Source organism: Rhinoraja longicauda, chromosome 21 (genome assembly GCF_053455715.1).
Source record: "Rhinoraja longicauda isolate Sanriku21f chromosome 21, sRhiLon1.1, whole genome shotgun sequence".
Taxonomy (NCBI): Eukaryota; Metazoa; Chordata; class Chondrichthyes; order Rajiformes; family Arhynchobatidae; genus Rhinoraja; species Rhinoraja longicauda.
Genome location: NC_135973.1, coordinates 5,880,360 through 5,898,071, shown reverse-complemented (window position 1 = coordinate 5,898,071; position 17,712 = coordinate 5,880,360). Strand labels below are relative to the sequence as shown.

The 17,712-nt window shown below is 46.5% G+C and overlaps 1 protein-coding gene across 1 annotated transcript in view; it reads left to right on the top strand.

Annotated features, from left to right (window-relative positions):
• LOC144604162 (equilibrative nucleoside transporter 4-like) overlaps nucleotides 1-17,712 on the top strand; it is a 106,019-nt gene that overhangs the window by 16,507 nt on the left and 71,800 nt on the right. The window contains 1 exon segment of the mRNA XM_078418366.1: nucleotides 138-190. Within this exon segment, the coding sequence (XP_078274492.1) occupies nucleotides 138-190 (53 nt within the window).

The following is a 17,712-nucleotide window of genomic DNA, read 5'->3' as shown; positions in this document are numbered from 1 at the left end:
AAATGGATCTTTTTTAATCAAAATAACATTCATCGTTGAAAGAAACTGAACCACACCACAAAGGAGATTCTACATTTAAACGTAACGTTTGGTAGAAGCACGTAATATTATCTGTTACTTTTGCATCGTTGTTTCAGATTTCAAGCATTTGGCTGGAAACAGCTCCCCTGTTCTTTCGGGCAGAGTTCTGGTAATAGCTTAGATGTAGATTGGCTGTCCAGCTAAAACTCATAAATCCAGCCTGTTAATAAGACAAGCTTCTCTCCACAATCCCAATAGCTTTGGGCATTTTGCAGCCAATTCAATTTCGTGATTGGTTCCTCAAGCAAATTAATGGTAGGCTGAATCAGAGGTTGGCAGATGCTGGAGTCATTATGTAAAAGCCTGGGTTTCAGAATAGGCACTTTTTAAACAAACTACCATTATTTTCTGACAGGAAACAATGGCGAGCTGACGGATTCATTGCTGCCTTGCTTTCAAATTGCTGGGAATGATTGAGAAGCAGGTGAACTCTAGTTCTGCACCGACATTACTAATTTTTATTATATTTCATGAGGTGGACACATAAGGACCATTGCTAGATTTGCAAGATCAGGGAATGCTGGAATCTGGAGCAGTAACCAATCTGCTGGAGGAACTCTGCGGGCCGGAGGAAGAAATTGTCAATGTTAAGGGTCTTGATGCAGGATTTCAACTCAAAGGATTTCAACAGCAATGGATTGCTTTCCCCTCCACAGATGCTGTTCGACTTGCTGAGTTCCACCAGCAGGTTGTTTGTAGATTCTGTTTAATCAATGTTGCTTGATGTAAAAAAAACAGTGAGGAAGTGTCATGAAGGGTCTGAAGAAGGATCCCGACACAGACCGTCACCTATCCTGGTCCCCCATGTCCTCCCTGATCAGTGTTACAGCATTAGGTTCCTCCGTGCAGTGTTACAGCATTAGATTCTTGATTCATGGGTTATGGGGAGAGTGCAGGAGAATGGGGTTAGGAGGGAGATATAGACCAGCCATGATTGAATGGCGGAGTAGACTTGATAGGTCGAATGGCCTAATTCTGCTCCTAACCCTTATGACCTTACGACCTTACATGCAGTGTTACAGCATTAGATTCCCCCATGTAGTGTTACGGCGTTAGATTCCCCCACATAGTGTTACACCATTAGATTCCCCCACGCAGTTTTACAGCATTAGATGCCCCCACGCAGTGTTACGGTGTTAGATTCCCCCACGCAGTGTTAAAGTATTAGATTCCCCCACGCAGTATTACGGTGTTAGATTCCCCCACTCAGTGTTAAAGTATTAGATTCCCCCACGCAATGTTACGGTGTTAGATTCCCCCACTCAGTGTTACAGCATTAGATCCCAAAACGCAGTGTTACGGTGTTAAGATTCCCCCACGCAGTGTTACGGTGTTAGATTCCCCCGTGCTGTTTTAATACCTCCACAGACTCCTCTGTCAAGCTTCTCAAGTTTGCGGATGACACAACCCTGATTGGACTGATCCAGGATGGGGAGGAATCTGCCTACAGATGGGAAGTGACACAGCTGGCATCCTGGTGCCATCGCAACAACCTGGAGCTCAATGCTCTTAAGACAGTGAAATTAATTGTAGACTTTAGGAGAGATCCCCCTCGCCTCCCCCCACTCACCATCAACAACACCACAGTCACATCTGTGGAGTAATTTAAGTTCCTTGGAACCATCATCTCCAGGGACCTTAAATGGGGGGCCACCATCGACTCCACAGTCAAAAAGGCTCAACAGAGGATGTACTTCCTGCGGCAACTGAAGAAACACAATCTGCCACAGGCAATGATGGTCCAGTTTTATACTGCCATCGTAGAGTCCGTCCTCACCTTCTCCATCATGGTCTGGTTTGGCTCAGCCACCAAGCACGACATCCGGAGGCTGCAGCGCATCGTTCGCACAGCTGAGAAGGTTGTTGGCTGCAACCTTCCCCCCATTGACGAACTGTACACTGCAAGGGCAGGAAGCGAGCGGGCAAGATCATCTCTGACCCCTCTCACCCTGGCCACAAACTCTTTGAAGCACTTCCCTCTGGAAGGCGACTCCGGACTGTCAAAGCAGCCACAGCCGGACATAAAAACAGCTTTTTTTCCCACGAGCAGTAGCTCTACTCAACAACCAAAAGTCTGTAGTCTCCTTTTGCTCTGGTATTTTATTTAAATCTTCACATGTTTAAATTATAATTCTTTACTTTTAATTGTCTACTGTATATCGTGTTGTTACTTGTGAGCAAAGCACCAAGGCAAATTCCTTGTATGTATACACACTTGGGTAATACAATTTATTCAATTGAATTCAATTCAATGTTACAGCATTAGATTCCCCCACACAGTATTACAACATTAGATTCCCCACGCAGTGTTACAACATTAGAATCCCCCACGCAGTGTTACAGCATTAGAATCCCCCGCGCAATGTTACAACGTTAGATTGCCACCCCCCAAAGAGTTATCATGGTCCTCCAATATTGGTCAATTTGCAAATCACTTTATGCCGCTGCATTCTGCGGTCACTGTATATATATTTTTGAATAAACAAGGCTCTAAAATGAAAGAGCGCTATTGTGAAGCAGCGTTATACAGAGTAGAACTACGCAAGGTATCCCTGTATTCTTTGGTACTGCTTTGGTGGGTCAGCCTGACAAATTTGAGCACAGGTCATTGGGATGAAAACGTAACCTTCCCATTGCTACCACAGAGCCGTGGCTGACGAGAAACTACTTTAATATTCCCACAGATGGGACATTCCCCGCTGCTTCTGCATCACGCATCGGTATGTCAGTCCGTGGATGCTGGTATACCAGCCAGAGAATAAAACCACCATTTGTTTCCTTTTATAGACACAATAAGCTGGAGTAACTCGGCGGGACAGGCAGCATCTCTGGAGAGAAGGAATGGGTGACGTTTCGGCTCGAGACCTTTCTTCGGACCCATTCCTTTTCTCCAGAGATGCTGCCGTCCCGCTGAGTTACTCCAGCTTTTTGTGTCTGTCTTCGGTTTAAACCAGCACCTGCAGTTCCTTCCTACACACTTGACTCCTTTTGCTGTGAGAGAAATGGCCGCCTGGACTTAGCATTCTGCGTGTAAATCTGCAAACTGTGTATGTTTTAGTAATTCTCTGCTTATTTTGAGTTAGCCCCCAGCGGAAATGAATGAAATTGTCTCTCCTGCATTAAATAATTACTTTTGTTTTCAAAGAAGAGCCATGTAGCCTTTTTAGGCCTAATTATTATTTCTGATGCATCGGAACTCCTCGTTGAGTGAAGTGCCGGAGTTACACTAAATTCTTCACACCGAGGCATTTTTAACGGGACTTGGGTTTGCCTGCTTTAGTAATCACCTTAATGTAAATGTTTGAAGGTCCTGAGGAGACTGGATTGACACTGAATGTCAAAGGCACTTGTCAGTACCTCCAAGAGGCCACTATTAGTATTCTGCACGTGAGAGGTTCCACCTTCCCAAAGACAATACAGTTTCCTGGGATACATCGAGAACCTCACTGCTTCTGCCTCACAACTGAGCACAATGAGGAGCAGCAGTTGCAATAAGCAGAAAAGTAACGCCCGGCACATGCTGAAATCCTAACTACGTTTAGAGATACAGCGTGGAAACCGGCCCTTCGGCCCACCGAGCCCACGCCCTTCCCCAGCGATCACCCTGTACACCAACACCATCCTACACACGGGGGGGATGACAATTTTACAGAAGCCAATTAACCAACAAGCCCACACGACTTTGGAATGTGGGAGGAGATTCTTGGTTAATCAGGGTGTCAGGGTGTCAGAGAACGAGGTTGGGATGGAAAGTTAGATCAGCCATGATTGAATGGCGGAGGAGACTTGCCAGGCCGCATGGCCTAATTCTGCTCCTATCACTTATGACCTGGTGACCAAAAATCAAGAGATTTTCTGTGCACATTCAAGTACATTTCTGTGCTCTACCATTCTATGTTCTAATATCAGAAACATCTCTCTATATCTTCCTCGACAATCTCAAAGCAACATCTCCATACAGCAGAAATAGTTTCTATTTATTTGACCAATTTCACGATTTTGAGCACATCTTTTCTGAATTAATAAAACATGCACCACTTTCACTAGTTCAGCTTGCAGCGAACTAGATCATCTCATAACATCCTCCATTATCTCTCTAGGTCCTGGACTAAATTACTAAGGAAAACACTCAAATATTCGAACTACTCCCTGGTCAAAACTACAGATTAAGTTAAACATAAGAACATTTACATATAACAAATGTAAAATGAGTTTGTGCCACTTTAAGCATGTGACCAATGGTCCTTTGCATTGGGTTTCACACAGGTTTGTGGGTATATGGAATGAACTGCCGGAGAAGATAGTTGAGGCAGGTACTATAAAATGTAAAGAACAGGAACATGGATTAAACATATGTTTAAGGTGAGAGGGGCGTGATTTAATAGGAACCTGAGGGGCAACTTGTTCACTCAGAGGGCGGTGGGTTTGTGGAATGAGCTGCCGGAGGAGGTAATTGAGGCAGGAACTATAGCTGCATTTAAAAGACACTTGGACATGGTACACAGCGGGATATGGGCTAAATGCAGGCAAATAAGACTAGCGTACGTTGGTGTGTATGGTTTGGAATCTAAACAACAGAATCACCACTTGTCTGCTTCTGATTTTAGTTTCGTTTAAGTTTAAAGATACAGCGTGGAAACAGGCCCCTAGGCCCACTGAGAGTCCACCTCGATCATCAATCACCCGTCACACTAATTCTCACGTTTTCATCCACTCCTTACACACGAGGGGCAATTTACAGAGACCAATTAACCTGCAAACCTGTTGGTCTTTGGGATGTGGGAGGAAACCCAAGTGGTCATATAGAGAACGTACAATCTCCGCACAGACAAGCCCCCGCTGTCAGGATGGAACCCGGGTCCCTGGTGCAGTCAGGCAGCAACTCTACCGCTGCGCCACCGTAAAAGCCTTGAACTGTAGTTTTTACTGATTTATCTTAGGATGAGCAAACCAAGTATTGTACTGCATTAGGACGTTGTACTTTGCTCAAGGGCAAGCAGGTAATTCAACGCATTATTCTGAGTGGTCTATTTGTCATTAAATTCGTTGCTCGCAGCTGATGGAGCTGGTGAATGGTCCTTGTGACTCAAAAATGGCATCGTAAAATGTTGAATTAGAACAGATAGGTGTTGCTGCTTTAGGGGAAAATAAACTGCAGATGCTAGAGTTTAAATCAAAGGTAGACACAAGAAGCTGGAGTAACTCAGCGGGTCAGGCAGCATCTCGGGAGAGAAGGAATGGGTGACGTTTTGGGTCGAGACCCTTCTTCAATGTCTTGACCCGAAACGTCACCCATTCCTTCTCTCCCGAGACACTGCCTGACCCGCTGAGTTACTCCAGCATGTTGTGTCTACCTTAGGTGGTACTGCTTTTGCAAACTTGCTGTGATGGCAAACACGATGAAGCGATAAAAAAACATTTTTAAGGATTGAATCTAGAAACGTTCGCCATGTTTCCCATTCTTTATTTACATTCCTATATATTTTCTCATGGATATATCCACTTGATGTCGGTTCAATAGGATGCAGTTGGCACCTCTCTGGAATCCTGTGTAAATGAATCCGGTCACTCCCACTTCTCCCCTCTCCCATCAGGCAAAAGGTACAGAAGTGTGTAAACGCACACCTCCAGATTCAGGGACAGTTTCTTCCCAGCTGTTATCAGGCAACTGAACCATCCTACCACAACCAGAGAGCAGTGCTGAACTACTATCTCCCGCATTGAGACCTTGGACTATCTTTGATCGAGCTTTACTGAGTTTATCTTACCGTAAACGTTATTCACATTATTCCCTTTATCATTTATCAGTACACTGTGGACGGCTCGATTGTAATCATGTATTGTCTTTCCGCTGACTGGTTAGCACGCAACAAAAGCTTTTCACTGTACCTCGATACACGTGACAATAAACTAAACTAGTTCATAATTCTGAATGTTGGTAAGCATTCTAATTATTGACAGTAATGCCATCTTATCCTGATCTATCCATGGTTAACTAACCAGCACACAGACATGCATCTACACACACACGCACACGCGCACGCACACGCACACGGACATGGCCCACATCCCTCCAAACCTGTCATATTCATGTACCTGTCCAATTGTTTCTTAAACGTTGGGATAGTCCCTGCCTCAACTACCTCCTCTGGCAGCTTGTTCCATATACCCACCACCCTCTGTGTGGAAAAAGTTACCTCTCAGATTCCTACGTTTCACCTTAAACCTATGTCCCTCTGGTCCTCGATTCATCCACTTTGGGCAAGAGATATTTATTGCCACAGATTGGCAAAATAACATTATCTGGGCTTTTTTATTACAAAAGCTGCCGTTTACAGCAGGGAGCTGTGCTGGAAGTTAGACAGGAAAGGTGCAGTTGTGCTGCAGAGTGCTTTGCTGTTTCCAGGGCCCAGTTTGCAGCACACTGAGTGATATCCATCCCTGCAGAGAAGCAAAGCCACGCTGTTCCATGTTTGATTAGTCATTAGTCATTCACAACAGGACCGTGTTCTGCAGGCATTGAGTGTCGCAGTGTCACTTAAAGGGCCACTCCCATCTTTTGGGTAATAAAACATAGAACATCGAACATTACAGCTCAGAAGCGGACAATGGTCGTGCCCAACATGATGCCAAGTTGAACTGATCTCACCTGATCTATCTGAGGAGTTCCCTTCAGCAACAGACATGTTCTATAGGCAAGGGGTTACTGAATGTGGATGATCAGCCATGATCACAATGAATGGCGGTGCTGTATCGAAGGGCCTGCACCTATTTTCTATGTTTCGATGTTAATTTCCCTCCTGGGATCAATAAAGTTCTATTGCGTCGTATCTGCCTGTACATGAAACATATCCCTCTATTCCCTGCACTTTCATTAGCCTATCTAAAAGCCTCTTAACCACGGCTGTCGTATCTGCCTCCACCACCACCAGGCATTGCGTTCCAGGCCCCCACCACTCCCTGTGTAAAGAACATGCCCCACACATCCCCATTATAACTCCATCTTGATTAGTGCGGGTGTCAGAGGTTACGAGGAGAAGGCAGGAGAATGGGGTTAGGAGGGAGAGATAGATCAGCCACGGTTGAATGGCGGAGTAGTCTTGATGGGCCAAATGGCCTAATTCTGCTCCTATCACTCATGATCCTATGATTATACTTTCCCCACTCTTATAGAAACATAGAAACATAGAAAATAGGTGCAGGAGTAGGCCATTCGGCCCTTCGAGCCTGCACCGCCATTCAATATGATCATGGCTGATCATCCAGCTCAGTAACCTGTACCTGCCTTCTCCCCATACCCCCTGATCCCTTTAGCAAAAAGGGCCACATCTAACTCCCTCTTAAATATAGCCAATGAACTGGCCTCAACTATCTTTCTGTGACAGACTCACCACTCTGTGTGTGAAGAAATGTTTTCTCATCTCGGTCCTAAAAGACTTCCCCCTTATCCTTAAGCTGTGACCCCTGGTTCTGGACTTCCCCAACATCGGGAACAATCTTCCCGCATCTAGCCTCTCCAACCCCTTAAGAATTTTATATGTTTCAATAAGATCCCCCCTCAATCTTCTAAATTATAGCTAGGCCCTCTAGTGTGGGCCTGTTTGCACGTTGTATGAATCTGACTGCATCACAGTGAAAGGTTTAACATGGAGAGGTTGATGAGACACCATGGGTTAGTGGGCAGGTGGCATTCACAAACTTGGCACACCAGTAAACAGGCGAGGGATTAATAAGTAATCCAATTACAGGAACCTCCAGCGGCTGCATATTACTCCGGACCATAAACACACATGGATGATACCGATGGCAAACAGATTAAAAACATGTGCTCCTTTTCCCTTGTTTCGCATGGTTACTCTACCGCTGCGCCACAGTGCCACGCACGATAAGAGCAAACTACAAACTCAAGGGCGGCACGGTGCCAACAACGATAGAGCCGCTGCCTCACAGCGCCAGAGACCCGGGTTCGATCCTGACCATGGGCGCTGTCTGTACGGAGTTTGTACGCTCTCCCCGTGACCTCCGAGATCTTCGGTTCCCTCCCCACACTCCAAAGACGTAGAGGTTTGTAGGTTAATTGGCTTGATATAAATGTAAATTGTCCCTATTGTGTGGTGGTGGGGTAGTTTTAGTGTGCGGGGATCGCCGGACGGTGCGGACTCGGTGGGCCGAAATGGCCTGTATCTCTGAACTAAACTAAAACTAAACTTAAAATGGAGGTTGAATCCACAATTTTCTCACAGCATTGTGAAAGTCCTGTAGACACGACCTCCTTAAGACACACAACAGAAGATAGACACTGAATGCTAGAGTAACTCAGTGGGACAGGCAGATACACAACCCCTTGGTCACCAGTTAGGAGCAAACACCTGAAGATTTAGACACAAAAACTGCATATCAGAAACTCAGCCAGCATTATTATTCCATACTTTATCATTCCATCATGCATCCATGACACTTCCCTCTGGAAGGCGACTCCAGACTGTCAAAGCTGCCACAGCCAGACATAAAAACAGCTTTTTTTTCCACGAGCAGTAGCTTTACTCAACAAACAAAGTCCTTCGCGTCCTTTTGCTCTGGTATTTTATTTCATTCACATGTTTAAACTCAATGTTTCAATGTTTTATGTTTTATTCTTAATTGTTTACTGTAGGATACTTGCGAGCGGAGCACCAAGGCACATTCCTTGTATGTGCACATACTTGGCCAATAAAATTAATTCAATTCAATTCAATTCAATGACGTTCAAATTCAAGCAGTGGGAATTGTGTAGTGTACATAGCACATGGACTCCGATAGGTTAAATGTTGTTTTAAGGCTGCTACCTTATTAGTTCAGTTCCACACGACAAGGTTACCCAAAAGAACTAGATACAAATCCTGTCTGATAATAATAAATGAGTATTGACCTAATCTGTGTCTTCCTACTATTTGAGTTTTGCTTAGTGATATTTAATCAGTAGCTGGTAAATACCTGGTGCAAATTGCTCTTGCAGTGCAGAAGACCTCTCCGTTAAAACGTACTGCAATTGTAGAAGAGTATTTTTGTCGCTACCTGTGTGTAACATTGCCGAATCGTTGCTATAGTGTGAAGGAAATCAAAGGGCCACTTGTGATTCTGTGATCCTCTTGACCATGTGCTGTTGCTAGGCAGAGGGCGGCTTATCATTCAGTCTCCACAGATACTGATGCAACAAACTATGGTGGAGAGTGTGTGCACAAGGCAGCTGCAGAATAACTGTGTACATAGACATTGTTTGCAGCTGTGCGATGGGCTAAATTGAAACGCTGACTTTCCCTTTCAGTAACTGGAAGCCGGGTGCGTCTACTCGATCCGAAGAGGTGCTCTTTTGCAGGACGGGTCACCTCTTCAAGCTTCTGACCGGCCAAACCCTCTGAAGAAGGGTCCCGACCCGAAACATCACCAATGACCTTTCTCCAGAGATGCTGCCTCTCTGCCACCGCTGAGTTGCTGCAGCACTTTGCGTCTGTTCTTAGGTATAAACCAGCATCTGTAGTTCCTTCCTACACTCAAGGCAAATTCTCTTCTCTTCTCAATTCCACTTATCGCTCCTCCCTTGCAAAGTGCCCTGGTCTCACTTGTGGCTTAATGGGAAGCCACTCTCATAGAACCCCCCCCACAAAGTACTGGAGTAATTCAGCAGGTCAGGCAGCATCTCTGGAGGACAAGGGTTGGCGAAATTTCGGGTTGGGACCCTTCAGACTGCCTGAAGAAGGGTCCCAACCTGAAAAGTCGCCTCAGTTCAGTTTCGTTTATGGTCACGTGTACTGAGGTACAGTGAAAAGCATTTTTGTTGCATGCTAACCAGTCAGTGGAAGGATAAAACATGATCACAATGGAGCCATTCTAAGTGTGCAGATACATGATAAGGGAATAACGTTTAGTGATGCTGCCTGACCAGTTGAGTTACTCCAGCACTTGTGGGTTTTTTTTGTCCTCTGAGTCAGAGATTTTGTGTTCATGCCCCTCTCTGGAGTTCAAGTCTAGGGTTGCCAACTTTCTAACTCCCAAATAAGGAACAAAAGGTGACGCTCCCCACGTGACCTCACCCAGCCAGCGGCCACGTGCTCCCGCTCCACCAATGGCTGCCGCCCAGGCCGGTAGGCGGATCGCTATGCAACCTCCGTTCGGCGAACACACTCGGCCTCGCTCCCCGAACACACTCCATTGCCTACACTGTCCGGGCCTACAGTGTCCGGGCCTACAGCAATCCCCCGGGCCTAATACGGGACAAAGGCAATCCCGTACAGGACAAACAAATTTAGCCCAAAATACAGGATGGCCCAGCTAACACAGGACAGTTGGCAACCCGACTCAAGTCTAGCCTGGCTCCCTGAAAACTGTGCAGGAAGGAACTGCAGAAGCTGTTTTAAATCGAAGATAGACACAAAATGCTGCAGTAACTCAGCGGGACAGGCAGCATCTCTGGAGGGAAGGAATGGGTGACGTTTCGGGTCGAGACCCGTCTTCAGAGAAGTGTCGAGACTTTACTTCAGCCTAAAAACTGTGTCGGACTGTAAACATCTTGCTATTTGTGGGATCTTTCTGGCCAAAAATTTGGTTATTAAAATAACCACATTAAAAAAATATATCTTCAGTGGCCATGAAGCATTTTGGACATTCTGTAATCATGAAATATAGAACAGTGCCACACAGAAACGGGCCCTTCGGCCCACAACGTCAGTGCTGAGCATGATGCAAAGACCAACTCTTATCTGCCCGCACATAATGCACATCCCTCCATTCCCTGCATATACATGTGCCTTTCCAAAACCCTCTCAAATGGGCGGCACGGTGGCGCAGCGGTAGAGTTGCCGCCTTACAGCACTTACAGCGCCAGAGACCCGGGTTCGATCCCGACTATGGATGCTGTCTGTACGGAGTTTGTACGTTCTCCTCATGACCTGCGCGGGTTTTCTCCGAGATCTTCGGTTTCCTCCCACGCCCCAAAGACGTGCAGGTTTGCAGGTTAATTGGCTTGGTGTATGTGTAAATTGTCCCTAGTGTGTGTAGGATAGTGTTAATGTGCGGGGATCGCTGGTCGGCACGGACTCGGTGGGCTGAAGGGACTGTTTCCGCGCTGTATCTCTAAAGTACATTTTTTAATTTACCAAGCCAATTAACCTACAAACCGAAGGTAGACACAAAATGCTGGAGTAACTCAGCGGGTCAAGCAGCATCTGAATCTGTCTGAAGAAGGGTCTCGACCCGAAACATCACCCAAACCTTCTCTCCTGAGATGCTGCCTGACCCGCTGAGTTACTCCAGCATTTTGTGTCTACCTTCGATTTGAACCAGCATCTACAGTTTTCTTCCTAATCTTCAAACCCGTACATCTTTGGAGTGTGGGAGGAAACCGCAGATCTCGGGCAAAACCCACGCAGGTCACGGGGAGAACGTACGGGGAGACGTAGTCGGGATCGAACCCGGGTCTCCGGCGCTGCATTCGTTGTCAGGCAGCAACTCTACCGCTGCGCCACCGTGCCGGCCTAGTATTTAATACTTCCATCCTGAGAAATAGGTTCGGCCTGCCTTGTCTAAGACTCATAGTTTCGCTCCAGGGGAGATATGTGCAAAGACATCTCCCTCATCCTCATCTGTTCAGTTCAAACGCCAACCCAGCAGAGCAGAACAAAGTTCCAGTGTCATAAATTATTCTTTTTCTAGATCTAAGTTTCCTGGACGAGGCAGCAGTTTCATTTGCATTTATCAATTCAAAAATTATTAATTCATTAGCTGAGCAAATAAGCAAATGGGGCGAGATTAGATGGGGCATTGGGAAGGCAGGGACAGCTCGGGCCGAAGGGCCTGTTTCCGTGCTGTATGCCTCTTTGGCTCTATATTTCATTTTATATTCTTTTCCTGCATCTAATTTTTCTGGAAGAAGGGGGGATCTCGTTGGAACTTACCGAATAGCGAAAGGTCTGGAAAGAGTGGATGTGGAGAGGATGTTTCCACTGGTGGGAGAGTCTAGGACTAGAGGCCACAGCCTCAGAATAAAAGGATGTACTTTAAGGAAGGAGATGAAGAGGAATTTCTTTGGTCAGAGGGTGGTGAATCTGTGGAATTCATTGCCACAGAAGGCTGTGGAGGCCAAGTCAATTGGTATTTTTAAGGGAGAGATAGATAGATTCTTGATTAGTGCGGGTGTCAGGGGTTATGGGGGGAAGGCAGGAGAATGGGGTTAGGAGGGAGAGATAGATCAGCCATGATTGGATGGCGGAGTAGACTTGATGGGCCAAATGGCCTAATTCTGCTCCTATCACTTATGAAGCAGCAAGTTAACTGAAGTGCCACGATACTTTAGAGTTGTAGAAACTAGGAATTGCAGAAGCTGATTTACAAAAAAAATACACAAAGTGCTGGAGTAACTCAGCGGGTCAGGCAGCATCTCTGGAGAACACGGATAGGCAACATTTCAAGTCAATTTTAAGAAGGATTCTGACCCGAAACATCACCTTTCCATGTTCTCCAGAGATGCCGTCTGACCTGCTGAGTTACTCCAGCACTTTGTGTTTTTTCTTTGCTTTAAACCAGCATCTGCAGTTTCTTTTTACATATTTTAACTGGGATAGTTTTGGGGATCAGCAATTTGTGTCTGAATATTGTAGAGCAATCCATTCAAGGGTGTTCGCTGGTCGGCAGGGACTCAGAGGGCCGAATGGCCTGTTTTTCACACTGTATCTCTGAACTAAACTAAACCTAAGTCCCTTCTTATTAGGTCGTCTACATTTGAATGGTTTGATTTACAGCTCAGGCATATGATCAGAAGTTCGAAACAGTTCACAAGATTCAGTACAAATTTCTTCAATTGTTCGGCCTAGCTTATTTTGATCATTATAAAGCTGATTTGCGGTATTAACTAGACTTTTACTGCACAGGTTACAGTAGCTTAATCAACTTTTATTGTCATGATCAATTAACAGCTTTGCTTTCATAATTACTGACGTATTCATTGAAATGTTAGTCCTCGCATGGAGGTTCACCTTAGGCTTCACTTTAGATTATGGAGTTTAGAGATACAGTGCGGGAACAGGCCCTTTGTCCCATCGAGTCCATGCTGACCCGTGATTCCCACACACCAGCAACACTCCTCTACACACTAGGAACAATTTACAATTTTTACCGATGCCAATTAAACCTGTACATCTGTGGGAGGAAACCGGAGCACCCGGAGAAAACCCACGCGGTCACTGGGAGAGCGTACAAACTTCATGCAGACAGCACCCATAGTCAGGATCGAACCCGGGTCTCTGGCGCTGCAAGGCAGTAACTCTACCGCTGCGCCACCGTGCCACCCTCTGTGTCGCTGTTACACCAGCGTTTAGGGCAGTTGGCAGACCGGGACTTTGTATCTGGCATTCAGTAATGCACAAAGAATTCCATCCGTACCAGAGGTAGTGCTTTTTAGTGCTGCAGCTAGCAATAACTTTTGCCACCATGGGGGAAAAAGACCTTTCAACTTGCTGCAGCAAGAAGAAAAATATTTATAATGAATGATTAATCGTATAGCCTTGCAGGACAGCACAAATTGCTTGTTACCAGGGGCGCAGAGCTGTTGAAGCCAAGCGATCTGCTTACTTCCAATGTTTGGGATAATTTTTGTCAGAGATACAGCGTGGAAATAGGCCCTTTGGACCACCGGGTCCACGCCAACCATTAATCACCTGTACACTAGTTCTATACGACACACTAGGGACAATTTACACCAGGGACACACCTGCACGTGTTTGGAGTGTGGGAGGAAACCGGAGCACCCGGAGAAAACCCACCTGGTCACTGGGAAGAACGTACAAGCTCCGTATAGACAGCGCCCGTAGACAGGATCAAACCGGGGACTCTGTTGTTGTAAGGCAGCAACTCTACCGCTGCACCACTGTGCCGCCCTAATTGAGTTTAGTTTAGTTTAAAGCTTACAGCAGGGAATGAAGATAGACACAAAAAGCTGGAGTAACTCAGCGGGTCAGGCAGCATCTCTGGAGAGAAGGAATGGGTGACGTTTCGGGTCGAGACCCTTCTTCAGTCCCGCATGCTAACACTATCCTACACCCACTAGTGACAATGTACAATTATACCAGGTCTATTAACCTACATACCTGTACGTCTTTGGAGTGTGGGAGGAAACCGAAGATCTCGGAGAAAATCTACGCGGGTCACAGGGAGAACTTACAAACTCCGTACAGACGGCGCCCGTAGTCGGGATCGAACCCGGGTCTCCGGCGCTGTAAGGCCGCTTCTCTACTGCTGCGCCAACGTGCCGCTCGACGGGATCTGCTGCCTCACAGCGCCAGGGACCCGGGTTTGATCCTGACCACGTCTGCGTGGAGTTTGCACGTTCTCCCTGTGACTACGTGGGTTCCGTCTGGGTGCCCACGTTTCCTCCCACATCCCAAAGACCTGTGGGTCCGCACAGGTTAAAATGGGCCTCTGTAAAATCGCCCTCGTTGTGGGGAGTGGTTGGGAAGGGGGTATAACAGAATTGGCGTGAACGGCTGATCGATGGTCGGTGGGCCGAAGGGGCTTGTTTGGAACAGTGGCACTACCATGCTGAGACCGTTCTTCTGCCCTGTGCATCATTCCCTTTGTTCTATCTGTTGCACTTGATCGTATTTGTGTATAGTATTAAATGATCACTTTGGACAGCATGCTTTTCACTGTACCTCGGTGCACATGGCAAATAATAAACCAAAATCTAATTTAGACATTTAAGCATTGTAGTTCCACAAACTCAACTTCCAAACTCAATAGTATAGAATTATTTTGACAAAACCCAGGCGTCTGTTACAGTGGAGCACATTTTGTTTTATCTGCTGTTGCTAGACAGTAACGCTCTCCAAATTTATTATACCTTCAGGGCTTAGATTTCTTTTCAATTAATTAAGCTGCATCAGTTCAGTCACTTCAGTGCCCATGGGTGACAATCCAGCCATCATCTACTTCACACTTCAGTTTACAGTTTAGTTTATTGTCACGTGTACCGAGGTACAGTGAAAAGCTTTTGTTGCGCGCTATCCAGTCAGTGGAAAGACAACACGTGATTGCAATCGAGCCATTTACAGTGGATAGATACATGATAAGGGAATAACGTTTAGTGCAAGGTAAAGCCAGCAAAGTCCGGTCAAGGATAGTCCGAGGGTCACCAATGAGGTAGATAGTAGTTCAGCACTGCTCTCTGGTTGTGGTAGGATGGTTCAGTTGCCTGATAACAGCTGGGAAGAAACTGTCCCTGAATCTGGAGGTGTGCGTTTACACACTTCTGTACTTTTTGCCTGATGGGAGAGGGGAGAAGAGGGAGTGGCCGGGTTGAGACTGGTCCTTGATGATGCTGCTGGCCTTGCCGAGGCAGCGCGAGGTGTAAATGGAGTCAGTGGAAGGGAGGTTGGTTTGCGTGATGGTCTGGGCTAGGTCCACAATTCTCTGCAGTACATGGAGAGTTGGCTGACAGCTGCATTTAAATGATTTTATCCCTGCACTCTTCTCAATAGCTTAATAAGATGAGCACTGGCAAATTGCTGTTATTTTACCCAAATTGCCCGTCTTCCACCGTAAGGCAAGGCAAAGGACATTGGTAGGTTGTTGAGTGCGAGAGGCATTACAATCAAGCCTGCCTTTCCCAGTAAAATAACAATCAGCCATGACTAACTGTTCTCTTCAGAGCCTGCTACTAATCTGGAAAGTTGCCCTAAACTGAACGGTAATCAAAGCAGATTGCAGTTCTGGTGTAATTACTTTCACTTGTTTAATGTAGGGGAATCAAGAACCAGAGGGCATAGCGTTAAAGTGAGAGGGGAAAGATTAGATTGGAACCTGAGAGGCAACTTTTTTTACTCAGAGGGTAGTGAGCATATGGAATAGAAAGTTCCAGCCTATTTACAACTAGCTCCAAAACAACGCGCTCGAAAACAATGTACAGATATATTAAAAAAAATTATGTTTACTTATAAAGGAAGAGTAACTTGCCCTGACCAGTAACAACAGCTAAAGTTCATTGTTTCTGGAAGGATACTGCAATTGTTCTAAACAAATAAGTGATCTCACAGTCAGAGACCATAGAAAATAGGTGCAGGAGGAGGCCATTTGGCCCTTCGAGCCAGCACCGCCATTCAATATGATCAAGGATGATCATCTGGTATCAGTACCCTGTTCCTGCTTTCTCCCCCTATCCCTTAATAATAATAAAAATATATTTATTTTATATAGCGCCTTATCACATGCTCAAAGCGCTTTACAAATACAATTAACATAGAAACAAACAGACAAACTATCCTGACGGAAAAGCGGCGAATACTCAACGCCAGCGTCCTCTCACGTCAGGGTCCGGCAGCAGACATTAAAAAGCACAAGACACACAGATACAATTTTTTTACACAAAACAGCCATCACAGTGATTGCTCTAGGCATACCCTCACTGTGATGGAAGGCAAAGTCTTATCTCCTCCTCATTCTTCTCCCGTGGCGCCACGAGGCGATCGAGGCTCACAACCCCTTGAAGCCCCCACCGGGCGATGGGAAGTCCCAGGGCCGAGCCGAGCAGGCCGATGAGAGTCCTGAGCCCCCACCGGGCGATGTAAAGTGCTGCGGCCGGGCCACGCAGGGCGATGAGAGTCCTGAGCCCCCACCGGGCGATGTAAAGTGCTGCGGCCGGGCCACGCAGGGCGATGAGAGTCCTGAGCCCCCACCGGGCGATGTAAAGTGCTGCGGCCGGGCCACGCAGGGCGATGAGAGTCCTGAGCCCCCACCGGGTGATGGAAAGTGCTGCGGCCGGGCCATGCAGGGCGATGAAGGGCCTGCGGGCGGGTTGATCGTACCTCGCGCTTCGGGGCGGTTGAAGCTGCTACGGCTGGAGCTCCCAAAAGCCGGTCGCCAGCCAGGGACCTGCGAGCTCCCGATGTTGCGGTCTGCAGGGCCCAACGGCCGAAGCCTCCGAGATGGTAAGTCCAGGCCCTGCGACCGGAATCTTCGAGGTCGATCCCAGCTGGAGGCCGCCGACTCCACGATGTTAGGCCGTAGCGCGAACGGAGATACGACACGGTAAAGGTCGCATCTCCGTTGAGGAGGAGATTGAAAAAAAGGTTTCCCCCAACCCCACCACCACCCCCCCACATACACAGAATTAAAAATAAAACAAAACGTACATTTAACAACGACAATGACAAAAAACACAAAAAAAAAATTCGTTGATTTCGTTAGCCCTAAGAGCCAAATCTAACTCTCTCTTTAATATATCTAGTGAATTGGCCTCCACTGCCTTCTGTGGCAGAGAATTCCACAGATTCACAACTCTCTGGCTGAAAAAGCTTTTTCCTCATCTCAGTCCTAAATGGCCGACCCCTTATTCTTAAACTGTGACCCCTGCTTCTGGACTCCCCCAACATGGGGCACATTTTTCCTGCATCTAGCCTGTCCAATCCTTTAAGAATTTTATATGTTTCTATAAGATCCCCTCTCATCCTTCTAAATTCCAGTGATAGGACATAGGTTTAAGGTGAAGGGGAAAAGGTTTAATGGGATTCTGAGGGGTAACTTTTTCCACACAAAGGGTGGTGGGTGTCTGGAACAAGCTGCCAGAGCAGGTAGTTGAGGCTGGAACTATCCTAAATTCCAAGAAAA